Source organism: Dama dama, chromosome 22 (genome assembly GCF_033118175.1).
Source record: "Dama dama isolate Ldn47 chromosome 22, ASM3311817v1, whole genome shotgun sequence".
NCBI classification, from domain to species: domain Eukaryota; kingdom Metazoa; phylum Chordata; class Mammalia; order Artiodactyla; family Cervidae; genus Dama; species Dama dama.
The window spans coordinates 18,264,294-18,277,574 of record NC_083702.1 but is presented as its reverse complement, the minus strand read 5'-3'; the positions used below and the strand labels follow the sequence as shown (position 1 = coordinate 18,277,574).

The window sequence follows — 13,281 nt, the reverse complement described above, 5'->3', positions numbered from 1 at the left end:
GATATCAATTAGGTCTAGCTGGACCATTGTGTCATTTAAAGTTTGTGTTTCCTTGTTAATTTTGTTTAGTTGATCTGTCCATACGTGTGAGTGGGGTATTAAAGTCTCCCACTATTATTGTGTTATTGTTAATTTCCCCCTTCATTCTTGTTAGCATTTGCCTTACATATTGTGGTGCTCCTATGTTGGGTGCAGATATATTTATAATTCTTGTATCTTCTTCTTGGATTGATCCTTTGAGCATTATGTAGTGTCAATCTTTGTCTCTTTTCACAGCCTTTATTTTGAAGTCTGTTTTATCTGATATAAGTATTGCGACTCCTGCTTTTTCTGGTCTCCGTTTGTGTGAAATATTTTTTTCCAGCCCTTCACTTTCAGGCTGTATGTGTCCCTTGCTTTGAGGTGGGTCTCTTGTAGACAATATATATAGGGGTCTTGTTTTTGTATCCATTCAGCCAGTCTTTTTCTTTTGGTTGGGGTATTCAACCCATTTACATTTAAGGTAATTGTTGATAAGAATGGTCCTGTTGCCATTCAGTTTGTTGTTTTGTGTTCACGTTCATACAGCCTTTCTGTGTTTCCTTTCTTCTTTTTTTTTTTTTTTTAATTTTTTATTAGTTGGAGGCTATCTGTGTTTCCTTTCTAGAGAAGACCCTTTAGCAGTTGTTGAAGAGCTGGTTTGGTGGTGCTGAATTCTCTCAACTTTTGCTTGTCTGTAAAGCTTTTGAATTCTCCTTCATATCTGAATGAGATCCTTGCTGGCTACAGTAATCCGGGTTCTAGGTTATTCTCTTTCATTACTTTAAGTATGTCCTGCCATTCCCTTCTGGCCTGAAGAGTTTCTGTTGAAAGATCAGCTGTTATCCTTATGGGAACCCCCCCAGGGTGTTATTTATTGTTTCTCCATTGCTGCTTTTAAGATTTGTTCTTTGTGCTTGATCTTTGTTAATTTGACTAATATGTGTCTTGGGGTGTTTCACCTTGGGTTTGTCCTGTTTGGGACTCTCTGGGTTTCTTGTATTTGTGTTACTATTTCTTTCCCCAGTTTGGGGAAGTTTTCAGCTATTATCTCCTCGAGTATCTTCTCATGGCCTTTCTTTTTGTCTTCTTCTTCTGGGACTCCTATGATTCGAATGTCGGGGTGTTTCACATTGTCCCAGAGGTCCCTGAGGTTGTCCTCATTTCTTTTAATTCTTTTTTCTTTTTTCCTCTCTGCTTCATTTATTTCCACCATTTTATCTTCTACCTCACTTATCCTATCTTTTGCCTCTGTTATTCTACTGTTGGTTCCCTCCAGAGTGTTTTTGACTCATTTATTGCATTATTCATTTTTAATTGACTCTTTTTTATTTCTTCTAGGTCCTTGTTAAACATTTCTTGCATCTTCTCAATCCTTGTCTCCAGGTTATTTATCTGTAACTCCATTTTGTTTTCAAGATTTTGGATCATATTTATTATCATTATTCTAAATTCTTTTTTTAGGTAGATTCCCTATCTCCTCCTCTTTTGTTTGGCTTGGTGGGCATTTTTTATGTTTCTTTATCTGCTGGGTATTTCTCTGCCTTTTCATCTTATTTAGATTGCTGTGTTTGGGGTGGCCTTTCTGTATTCTGGTAGTCTGTGGTTCCTTTTTATTTTGGAGGTTTCTCCCAGTGGGTGGGGCTGGATGTTTGGCTTGTTGAGGTTTGCTGGCTAGGGAAGCTTGTGTCGGTGTTCTGGTGGGTGGAGCTGGATTTCTTCTCTCTGGAGTGCAATAGAGTGTCCAGTAGTGAGTTTTGAGATGGGTCTATGGGTTTGGTGTGACTTTGGGCAGCCTGTATATTGACACTCAGGGCTATGTTCCTACGTTGCTGGAGAATTTGTGTGGTATGTCTTCCTGTGGAACTTACTGGTTCTTGGGTGGTGGTTGGTTTCAGTGTAGGTATGGAGGCTTTTGTATGATCTCTTATTAATTAATGTTCCCTGTAGTCAGGAGTTCTCTGGTGTTCTCGGGTTTTGGGCTTAAGCCTCTTGCCTCTGGATTTCAGTCTTATTCTTTCAGTAGCCTCAAGACTTCTCCATCCATACAGCACTGATAATAAAACTTCTAGGTTAATGGTGAAAGGATTCTCCACAGTGAGGGGCACCCAGAGAGGTTCACAGAGTTACATCAAGATGAGGAGAGGGAGGAATGAGATAGAGGTGAGCAGGAGGAGAAAAGGGGGGATTCAAGAGAGAAGAGACAGATCTAGGTTGTACTCTGTTCCCTAAGTGTTCTCCGCAGCCCAGAACACCCACAGAGATTCACAGAATTGCATTGAGAAGAGAAGGGGGAGGGAGGAAATAGAGGTGATCTGGGGGAGAAAAAGGAGAGTCAAAAGGGAGAGAGTGATCAAACTAGTAATCACACTCCAGAGTAAAAATGGGTACTGAAGGTTGGATTCTTAAATGTCCAAAATTGATATCAAACACTGAAAAACAAAGATGAAAAATCTAGAGTAGAGGTTAGACTCTTAAAAATACAATATTAAAAAACCACAAAAACACAAAAAATTTAAGAAATATATATGAAGTTTGCTTTAAAAATAGGGTCCTTTTTTTTTTTTTTTTTTTTTTGGCCAGGTTATAGTGGGTTATAAAAGTGAAAATTAGGGAAATAATAGAGGACTTAAAAAAAAGAGAGAAAAAAAAATTTTTAAATTAAAAAAACAGATAATAATAGTAAAAATATATCGAGGAATTTCTCTGGAGCTGCTGTGGGCAGTGTGGGTTTGGTTCAGTTTCAGATAGCTCCTTGTTCCAGCTTACACTTCTCCATATCTATAGGCCCCTTCCAGTGTAGTCAGTGTTAACTGCAGGGATTTTATTCTGTTGCACCTGTCACTTCTAAAGCGGTTCCCTTTGTTTATTTGGCTTCTGTTTGCAGGTCTCTTCAGTGTCTAATTTCCGCCCTGACACAGGCAGGCGGAGGTGGTCTCTTGTTTAGGTTCGCTTGTTCAGTCGCGCTGTGGGGAGGGAGGGGCGCTGCAGACAAATCTCACTGGCGTGTGTGGGGAGTACTCACAGTGTTCCGGCCACACTGGGTTTGCCCCTGCTCCTGGCGTGTGTACTTTCCCTGTCTAGACTGCTCAGGCTCCATGTTGCTCTACAGGGAGCAGGGCCTGAGTTGCGTGCACTTCCCAGGCATAAGCAGCTCAGACTCAGGTTTTCGGGTACTCCACAAAGACACAGACTCGGTTGGGCCTGCGTTTTGTGCCTCCCCCGTCCGAGCAGCTCAGGCAGCCAGGAGCTTGATGAGCGCACTCTCCCCCGGTGCAGTGCGCCTTATCCCCTCCGCGGTCCCAGCCTCAGTTTACACCTTGTGTCCCTTCTGGGAAGCTGATTTCTGGCTGCGACCCTGCTGGCAGATGTCGACCATCCAGAATCTCAGGAAGTCTTTGGTTAGAGACTGGAAGCCTGTTTGCAGTTTGGTAGGGGTGCCGTCTCTGGGGCCAAGTTTGCCCTCTCCCCCTGCCTCCTGCCTCCTGCCTCTGGCGGGGAATGGGCCGGTTTGCAGCCGGCTAGCTCTTCTCAGGTATTCGCTCAGTCCTTTGTTCTGGGAAAGGGCGGGTAGTGCCTAAGTTTAGGGCTTTTCCCAGGTTAATTCTCTCTCTCTTGCTATCCCACAGTTTAGGTTGTTATATTGCGTTAGCTCCCTCCGATTGCCCTCAGGGCATTCAGGCCCGGTCCTTACCCTAAGCAATGCCGCCCGCTCCTCTCTGTTCATCCCCCTCTTGCTGGTGGCGGATGCAAGCGTCTGGGGTACTTTTCTGCTGCGAGTTGTTTTTAGGCATGCAATCTGTGGGTTTTATTTATTTTCCCTCCCTGTTAGGTTGCCCTCTGAGATTCAAAAACTTCCCCCAGATCCGCCAGTGAGAGGGTTTCCTGGTGTTTAGAGACTTCCTCTATTAAGAATCCCTTCCCGGGACAGATCTCTGTCCCTAACTCTTTTGTCTCTCTTTTTATCTTTTATATTTTGTCCTACCTCCTTTCAAAGGCAATGGCTGCTTTTCTGGGTGTCTGATGTCCTCTGCTAGCGATCAGAAGTTGTTTTGTGGAGTTTGTTCAGCGTTCAAATGATATTTTGATGAATTTGTGGGGGAGAAAGTGGTCTCCCCGTCCTATTCCTCTGCCATCTTAGTTCCCTCCTGGGAATAATATATTTTAAAGCAACATTTTTGTCTACATACAATCACAGAAAACAATGTAAAAGTAGTAAGTGTAAACTTCAGCCATGTTCCCCAACCCTGATCAACAAAGAGAAGATTCCCAGCACCACAGAGTCACTCTTGCCTCCCCGTAACTATGCCCTCCCTCCTCTCCAGTGAAAACTGCTTACCTAACATCTACTACCGTAGAGTATTTTAATGGTTTTTGAACTTTATATAAAATCATGCCATATGATTTCTTTTGCGCTTAATTTCTTGGACTCAACATTATATTTGGGATTCACTTATGATGTTGTTTTTAGCAGCACTTCACTCTTTTTTATTACTGTAGAGGATGCCTTTAATGATCACATAACCTTGGACTAATTCATTTGACCAATGGTAGAGATCTGAGTTGTTTCCAGTTCTTGTTTATTACAAATACAATGCTACCATTTACCATGACAATGCCTTTTGGTGCAAATACATGTTATTTATTTTTTGTTTAACCCTTGGTCTTTGCATTTTCTTTTTTTTAAACATACGGTGTTCTTTGTTGAGAAAAGTTCTTAGAGAAATGTAACTTACTAACCTTTTGTTGTACATTTATTGCTTCTTATATGTTTTTAAAAAGAACTTTGTCACTCCAAGATCATGAAAACATTCTCCAAGAATACTTGTTAGAAGTTTAATTACTTTTCTCTTGCATATAATTGTACATTCCTTCTGGTATTGCTATCTGTTTAAGATAAGTGTCAGGTTTCATATGGACATCCAATTGACTCAAAATCTTTTTGTGAGAAGACTTTTTCTTCGCTGCATGCCACCTTTGTCATAAACAGAAGGGCATGTATGTCTGAGTCTTTCTGAAGACTCTCTATTCTCTTTCTTTGTATGATTTGTCTATGAAAGTGAAAGTGAAAGTCACTCAGTCGTGTCTGACTCTTTGCCACCCAGGCCAGAATACTGGAGTGGGTAGCCATTCCCTTCCAGGATCTTTCTGGCCTAGGAATCGAGCCAGGGTCTCCTGCATCGCAGGTGGATTGTTTACCAGCTGAGCTAGTTTTGTTTTGTCATTTTTCTATCTGTGCACTAATACTGCATTTTATTAATTATTGTAACTTTATAGTAATTTTGGATAACTTTAATTTACAGAATTTGCTTTATTTTAACTCTTCCTTGTTGCTTTTCTTGCCAACTATGTAGGTTATCCTTGGTCTTTCGTATTTTGTTTAAATTTTGAAATCAGTTTGTCATTTTCACCAAAAATAAACAAATAAATATGAATACTTTGTTTGAGTTTGGATTTAATATGCATAGAAATTTGAGGATGATCGGCTTTGACAATTTTGAGTTTCCCAATTCATTAATATGATCTATCCTTCCTTTCAGTTAGGTCTTGAATTTCTCTCAGAAGTTTTGACCATCTTTTGCGAGGTTTTCTCTGAGGCCCTTTATGTTTTTAGTGTTTCTTTTAGTGATGATCTATTAGGAATGAATTCTCTCTGGCTTATTTTCACATTTTAATTTTTTTATTTAGACGTAATTTGAGACTTACAGGAAAGTAGCAAGAATAATATGAAAATTCCCAAATGACTTTTATGTGGATCTTCTCACTGTTAATAATGGCATTTTGTTTTAATATTCTTTCTCTATCTCTCTTTCCTCTCTTGCCCCATTTACCCCTAAATATGTAAAATCTTCTGAATTAACTTGCAGACATTGTGTCCCTTTACTCCTAAAATGCTTTAAGAAATTTCCTTATGTATCTGTAGTTCAGTCAAACCCTTCAGATGACATCTAAGTGCAACCACTTGAAAGACCCCGAGACAGAACCGCCAAGTTGAATCTGCCCCCAAATTACTGATCCAGAAGTATTGAGCAAAATGGAGTACATTTGTTTTTTCAGCTGCTAAGATTTATGGGAAAATTTTTTGTGCAGCAATATAACCAGGACACTTGCAATGTGACCTGCACTTCTAGAAGAGGGGACTATTTGTCCTCCAGTATTGCATCTTAGTATTTCTATCTTATGCTGACCTAATGGCTGATACACTCATTCTTTTTTTTTTTTTTTTTTAAGAACCTGCCTGCAATGCAGGAGACCTGGGTTTGGTTCCTGGGTTGGGAAGATTTCCTGAAGGAGGGCATGGCAACCCACTCCAGTATTCTTGCTTGGAGAATCCCCATGGATAGAAGAGCCTGGTGGGCTGCCATCCATGGGGTTGCAAAGAGTCAGACATGACTGAGTGACTAAGAACAGTATATAACTAATTTACAATTGTTGCAATGATTTCTGCTGTATAACAAAGCAATTCAGTCATATATATACACATATTCTTTTTCTTGATTTTACTACTTTATATTTTAAAAATCTTCTATTAGTTCTTCCATAAGCTTGATTAGTTTTCAACCTATGCTTCATTATTAAAATTTTGTGTGACCCCATGTTCATATTGGGCTTCCCTGCTAGCTCATATTAAAGAATCTGCCTGCAGTGCAGGAGATGGGGGTTCAATCCCTGGGATGGGAAGATCCTCTGGAGAAGGAAATGGCAATCCACTCCAGTATTCTTGCCTGGAGAATCCCATGGACAGAGGAACCTGGTGGGCTATAGTCCATAGGGTCACAAAGAGTTAGACATGGCTTAGCAACTAAACAACAACAAACAACATGCTCATATTATATTTTTAAAAACATAATTATCAATCCATGTGTCTTTTTTTAAATTACATTGACTTTTTCCCCAAAGCACTGATATACAGACATCATAGGTAATAATGTAATGTTAGTTTACTGTTCAAAACCAATCCGTAATAAAAATGAATGCATTTGAGTCCGTTTTAACGAGGTGGATGAAACTGGAGCCCTTTATTCAGAGTAAAGTAAGTCAGAAAGAGAAACACCGATACAGTATATTAATGCATATATATGGAATTTAGAAAGATAGTAACGACAACCCTATATGCAAGACAGCAAAAGAGTCATAGATGTAAAGAACAGACTTTTGGACTGTGTGGGAGAAGGCGAGAGTGGGAGGATATGAGAAAGTAGCATTGAAACATGTATATTACCATATGTAAAACAGATGACCAGTGCAAGTTCGATGCATGAAGCAGAGCACTCAAAGCTGGTGCTCTGGGACAACCCAGAGGGATGGATTCAGGAGAGATGTGGGAGGGGGCTTCAGGATGGGGGGACACATGTACACTCATGGGTGATTCATGTCAATATATGGTGAAAACCACCAGTGTTGTGGAGTAATTAACCTCCAATTAAAATAAATTAATTAAAAAAATCAGTATAATTCATCACATTTAAAAGGTTAAAGAAACATTTACATGAACTTCTTAATAGATGCAGAATAGTTACTTAAAATTCAACATCCACCCATGAGTTAAAAACAAAAACAAAAACAAAAAACTCAGCGAACTAGGACTAGATGGAAACTCCTGAAACTTGATGAAGGACATTTATGCAAAACCTCAGCTAATATCACCTTCAGTGTTAAAAGATACAACTCCTTTATCATATATGTTTTACGAATATTTTCTCCCAATCTGTGCTTAATTCCTTCTTCTTCTTTTTTTTTTTTTTTTAAATGAGGACGTTTAAAGAGTAGCAGATTTTAATTTTGATGAAGTCCAGTTCTATTAATATCCTCTTATGGTTCTTGATTTTGTGTATTATCCAAGAATTTTTTGCTTAATATAAAGTCACACAAATTTTCTCCTATATTTTTTTATAGGGTTTTTCTAGTTATAGCTCTTACAATTTAGATATGATATACTTTTGTTAATTTTTATATTTGGGGTGAAGTAAGGTTTGAGACTTTTTTTTAAGTCTGGATTACCAGTTGTTTCCACCAGGGCTTCCCTGGTGATTCAGATGGTAAAGTGTCTGCCTGCAATGCAGGAGATCTGGGTTTGATCCCTGGGTTGGGAGGATACCCTGGAGAAGGAAATGGCAATCCACTCCAGTACTCTTGCCTGGAAAATCCCAAGGACGGAGGAGCCTGGTAGGCTACAGTCCATGGGGTCGCAAAGAGTTGGACACGACTGAGTGACTTCACTTCACTTCACTTCTTCATCAGTTGTTTCAGCTCCATTTGCTAAAAAGATTATCTTGTCTCCATTGCATTATACTGTTACCTTTGTCAAAAATCAATTGCTCTTATAAGCCTGGGTCTTTATTTGACTCTATTTTCTCCCATTGTCCTATATGTCTTTCCTTTTATTTATTTACTGTGGGTCTTCAAATGAGGTAGTGTGACTCTTCAAAACCTGTTCTTCTTTATAAAAACTGTTTTGGCTATTCTAGGTCCTTTGATTTTGTTATATAAATTTTAGTATCAGCCTGTTGTTGTTTAGTTGCTAAGTTGTGTCTGGCTCTTTGTGACCCCATAAATTGTAGCCCACCAGGCTCCTGTATTCATAGGATTTGCCAGGCAAGGAATACTGGAGTGGGTTGCCATTTCCTTCTCTAGGGAATCTTCTTGACCCTGGGATTGAACCCTCATTTCCTATATTGGCAGGTGGGTTCTTTACCACTGAGCCTCCAGGGAAGCCCAGTAACAGTCTATACATTCGTACAAAAAAGCCTACTAGAATTTTTTTTTTGAATTGTGTAAATTCTATAGATAAATCTGGGAAAAGCTGACACCATGATGTGTCTCCTTAGCTCCCTATTTATTTAGATCTTTTAAAATTCCTTTCAGTAATGTTTTACTGCTTTCAGTATGTGTCTTGCACTTGTTTTGTTAAATTTATTCCTGTGTGTCATTTTAATGGTATTAAATTTTATTTTTAATTTTATTTTTATATTTCTAGTAGTTCATTGCTAGTATGTAGAATTACAGTTGATTTTTGTATATTGATTTTGTATTGAGAGCTTGCAAGCTCACTTATTAGTGTCCTTTTGTAATTTTTCTGGAAATTCTTTGGGGTTTTTATGCAAATGATCACATTCTGTGTGAATAATGAAGATTTAATTTCTTCCTTTTCAGTCTGGATGCTCTTTAGTTTTTCTTGCTTTATTGTACTTGCCAGAACTTTAAGACAATGTTAAACAGAAGAGTTGAGAGTGAACATTCTGCCTTATTCCCTGACTTTATGAGGAAGCATACATTCATTTTTAAATATTCTTTCCATTATGGTTTATCAAATAATATTTAATATTGTTCCCTGTGCTATACAGTATGACCCTGTTGTTTATTGATTCTATATATAATGGTGTGCACCTGCTAATTCCAAACTCCCATTCCATTCCTTCCACATCCCATTCCCCCTGGCAACACAAGACTGTTCCCTATATCTGTGGTCTGTTGTGTAGATAAGTTCATTTGTGTCATATTTTAGACTCCACATATAAATAATATTATATGTTACTTGTCTTTCTCTGACCTCACTTAGTATGACACTCTCTAGTTCATCTGCTGCAAATAACATTATTTCATTCTTTTTGTGGCTGAGTAGAATTTCATTGTGTAAGTCTGTGCACATTGACCTCTGTTAATTATTTACTCATTTATATATTTTTGGCTGTGCTGGGTCTTCATTGCTCCCTGTACATGGAATCTTTCTAGTCGCAGTGAGTGGGGGTACTCTTCATTGAGGTGCACAGGCTTCTCACTGCCATGACTTCTCTTGCTGTGGAACACAGGCTCTAGGCACGCAGGGTCAGTATTTGTGGAGCACAGGTTTAGTTGCTCTGCAGCATGTGGAATCTTCCCAAACCAAAGATCAAACCTGTGTCCCCTGCATTGGCAGGTGGATTCTTAACCACTGAGAAAGCCCACCATATCTTTATCCATTCATCTGTTGATGGACAGTAGGACACTTCTATATCTTGGGTGTTGGCTACACTCATTGTTTAGTTCTTAATTTCAGCTATCAAGTTTTTCAGCTCCAGAGTTTTTTGTTATCACTTTTCTACTAAAATACACCATTTTGTCAATTAACTCCATGAACACTTTAATCATGGTTATTTAAATTCTCTGTCAGGTAACTCTAGCAGCTGAATACTCTGAGGAATTCTTTCTAATGTCTCTTTTTCCTCTTGGTTTTGTGTGAGAACTCACTTATATTTCTTTTAATGACAGACATTGTAGATGAAAAATTATAGAAATCCTTTGGAAAGGATTTTATTTTGCTTCTTCTGTTTAGGGATGGAAAACCTTATTCAACTCATTCTTAGGGCAACACTTGACTTAAAACAAAAATTTGGCACTGTAAGAAGCAGAATTCTCCATAGAGAAGGTGAATTCTAAAATTACTGTAACTTTATATCTAGCTTAACCCTCCCAACAACCTTCTGGTCTTGTTGTTTCTGCAGGAAACCAGACCCAGGTGCTGCCCCAGTGCAATGATTCCCAGTCAGAACAAGCAGGCTCTGCGACCTCAGAGGAGAGCGCCCCCTACTGCTCAGGTGAGGGTCCCACAGGACAGAAGACCCTTATTCCCCAGGTCAACCCCACATTGTCCCATTTCTCTCTCCTCAGACAGCAGACAGCTCCGCCTGGTGGACGGGGGCGGTCCCTGCGCCGGGAGAGTGGAGATCCTTGACCAGGGCTCCTGGGGCACCATCTGTGATGACGGCTGGGACCTGGACGATGCTCACGTGGTGTGCAGGCAGCTGGGCTGTGGACAAGCCCTCAATACCACAGGGTCTGCTTACTTCGGGGCAGGATCAGGGCCCATCTGGCTGGACGACCTGAACTGCACAGGAAAGGAGTCCCACGTGTGGAGGTGCCCTTCCCGGGGCTGGGGGCGGCATGACTGCAGACACAAGGAGGACGCAGGGGTCATCTGCTCAGGTCTGCGCTGCGCACTGTCCACAGGCTGGGGGAAGGGTGGGGCCCTGGAGAACGGGAGTCTGAGTACTGAAGGAGACATGCTGAAACAATCAGAGAAGGAAGCTTCCTCCCATGGAGCTTCACTTTCCAGCAGACGAGAAGACGAGGTGTTTTCACTTCCTCCTGCAGCAGCTGAGGTTCTGGTCCTTTCTTCTCAGCAGTGTTTCCTGGTAGAGCCGTTTCTTACAGTTTTCACGTGAAAGCAGGGCTCACTCTTCAGTTACATGCCGTAGAAAGATCTTAAACTAATGGTACTAGTTTCCGTTTGCTTCTGTAACAATTTACCACATAGTTGATGGTTTAAAACAACATATATTTATTTCCTTACACTTCTGTAGCTTAGATGTCCTGCAGGGATCTCTCTGGGCCAAAGCCAAGGTATCAGTAGGGCCACATCACTTCTGAAGCTCTGGGGAAGAATCTATTTCTTGTCTTTTCAAACTTCTGGAAACCACTTGCATTCCTTGGCTCAATGGTCCCTTTATACATCATTAGAACAACAATGCTCTTGTTTCTAACCATTATCTATAGTCATATCTCCCTCTAGTCAGAGACAGGAAAAGTATTCTACTTTTAAGGGTAGTGGATCTAAGGATGTAATGAGACTGAACTTCCTTTGTAGTTTTCCACATGCTTCTGAATCTACAATAATTTACAATAAAACAATAAGTGTTATTATTATGTTAATCCAGAATATTCCAGCTTAATCTCCCCATCCAAAAGTCCTTATGCTAATCATATCTTTGAAGTGAGTTTTGCCAGTAAAGAGACATTCACAGGTTCCAGGGATTGGAATGTAGACATTTGTGGGTTCATTGTTCTGCTTACTTGTCCACTACCCACATCCCTTTCACGTGCTCTTTAGAGATTTTGTCAGGAAGCAGGATTCAGCTCCCCTGCCCCGCAGGTGCCCAGGTTGCTCTTCCTCTCTCTGTTCATATCTACTGCATCATTGTGGTAGAAATAGAAAGACAGATATTAATGGACAAAGTTGGGTAAAAAGGAGACAGATGTCAGTCTTGTCACCTAGTGAACATCTCCTCATCTGGGTCAGAGATGTATGTGCACAATTTCTGGGAGAGAGGAAAACCCAGAACACTGAGTGGAATGCTTACTGTGTGTCCTGTTTCCTCTCTTTCAACCTTAGAGTTCCTGGCCCTCAGGATGGTGAGCGAGGACCAGCAGTGTGCTGGGTGGCTGGAAGTTTTCTACAACGGGACCTGGGGCAGTGTCTGCCGCAGCCCCATGGAAGACATCACTGTGTCTGTGATCTGTAGACAGCTTGGCTGTGGGGACAGTGGAACCCTCAACACTTTTGTTGCTCTTAGAGAAGGTTCTAGACCCCGGTGGGTAGATTTAATCCAGTGCCGGAGAACTGATACCTCTCTCTGGGAGTGTCCTTCTGACCCTTGGAATTACAACTCATGCTATCCAAAGGAGGAAGCCTATATCTCATGTGCAGGTGATTTACTGTTGTCTTTTTTTTATGTGTCTGTCCTAACCCTGCACTATGTTGTTAGTGAGATTTTTAATTTTTAACCATAGTGATAGGCTTAAGTCGAGTCTACAAAGTGAAGTTTGTGCCATGTGTGCAGTCACTCGGTTGTGTCTGATTCTTTGTGACCCCATGGACTGGAGTCCGCCAGGCTCCTCTGTCCAAGGGATTCTCCAGGAAAGAATACTGGAGTGGGATGCCATTTCATTCTCCAGAGGATCTTCCTGACTCAGGGATTGAAACTGCATCTCCTGTCACTCCTGCATTGCAGGTGGATTCTTTACCTCTGAGCCAGTGGGAAAGATATTATAATCCACATGTTCCAACCTTGCTTTTAAAAAAAAATTTAATCAAGATGTGATTCACATTAGTTTTTAAAAATTTATTTTTAGTTGAAGGATAATTGCTTTACAATATTATGTTGGTTTCTGCCATACATCAACATGAATCAGCCATCGGTATACATATGTCTGCTCCCTCTTGAACCTCCCCCCCACTTTCCACCCCATCCCACCCCTCTAGGTTTTAAATGTACAACATAATGCTTATATATTTGTATATTTAGGAAATGATCACTGCAATAGGCTTAGTATATTCATCACCATATATGGTTACATTTTTTCTTGTGATGATAACTTTAAGTTATATTTTCTTACCAATTTTCAAAGCTGTAATACAGCATTAACTGTGGTCACCATGCTATACATCATATCCCCTTGATACACTTAGTTAATAACTGTAAGTTTTAGCATTTGACTACCTTGACC

General features: G+C 40.3%; 1 protein-coding gene across 1 annotated transcript in view; it reads left to right on the top strand.

The window, feature by feature from the left end:
• Positions 1 to 13,281, top strand: part of LOC133043053 (uncharacterized) — a 285,837-nt gene that overhangs the window by 78,321 nt on the left and 194,235 nt on the right. The window contains 3 exon segments of the mRNA XM_061123943.1: positions 10,500 to 10,592; positions 10,666 to 10,980; positions 12,167 to 12,481. Of these exon segments, the coding sequence (XP_060979926.1) occupies positions 10,500 to 10,592; positions 10,666 to 10,980; positions 12,167 to 12,481 (723 nt within the window).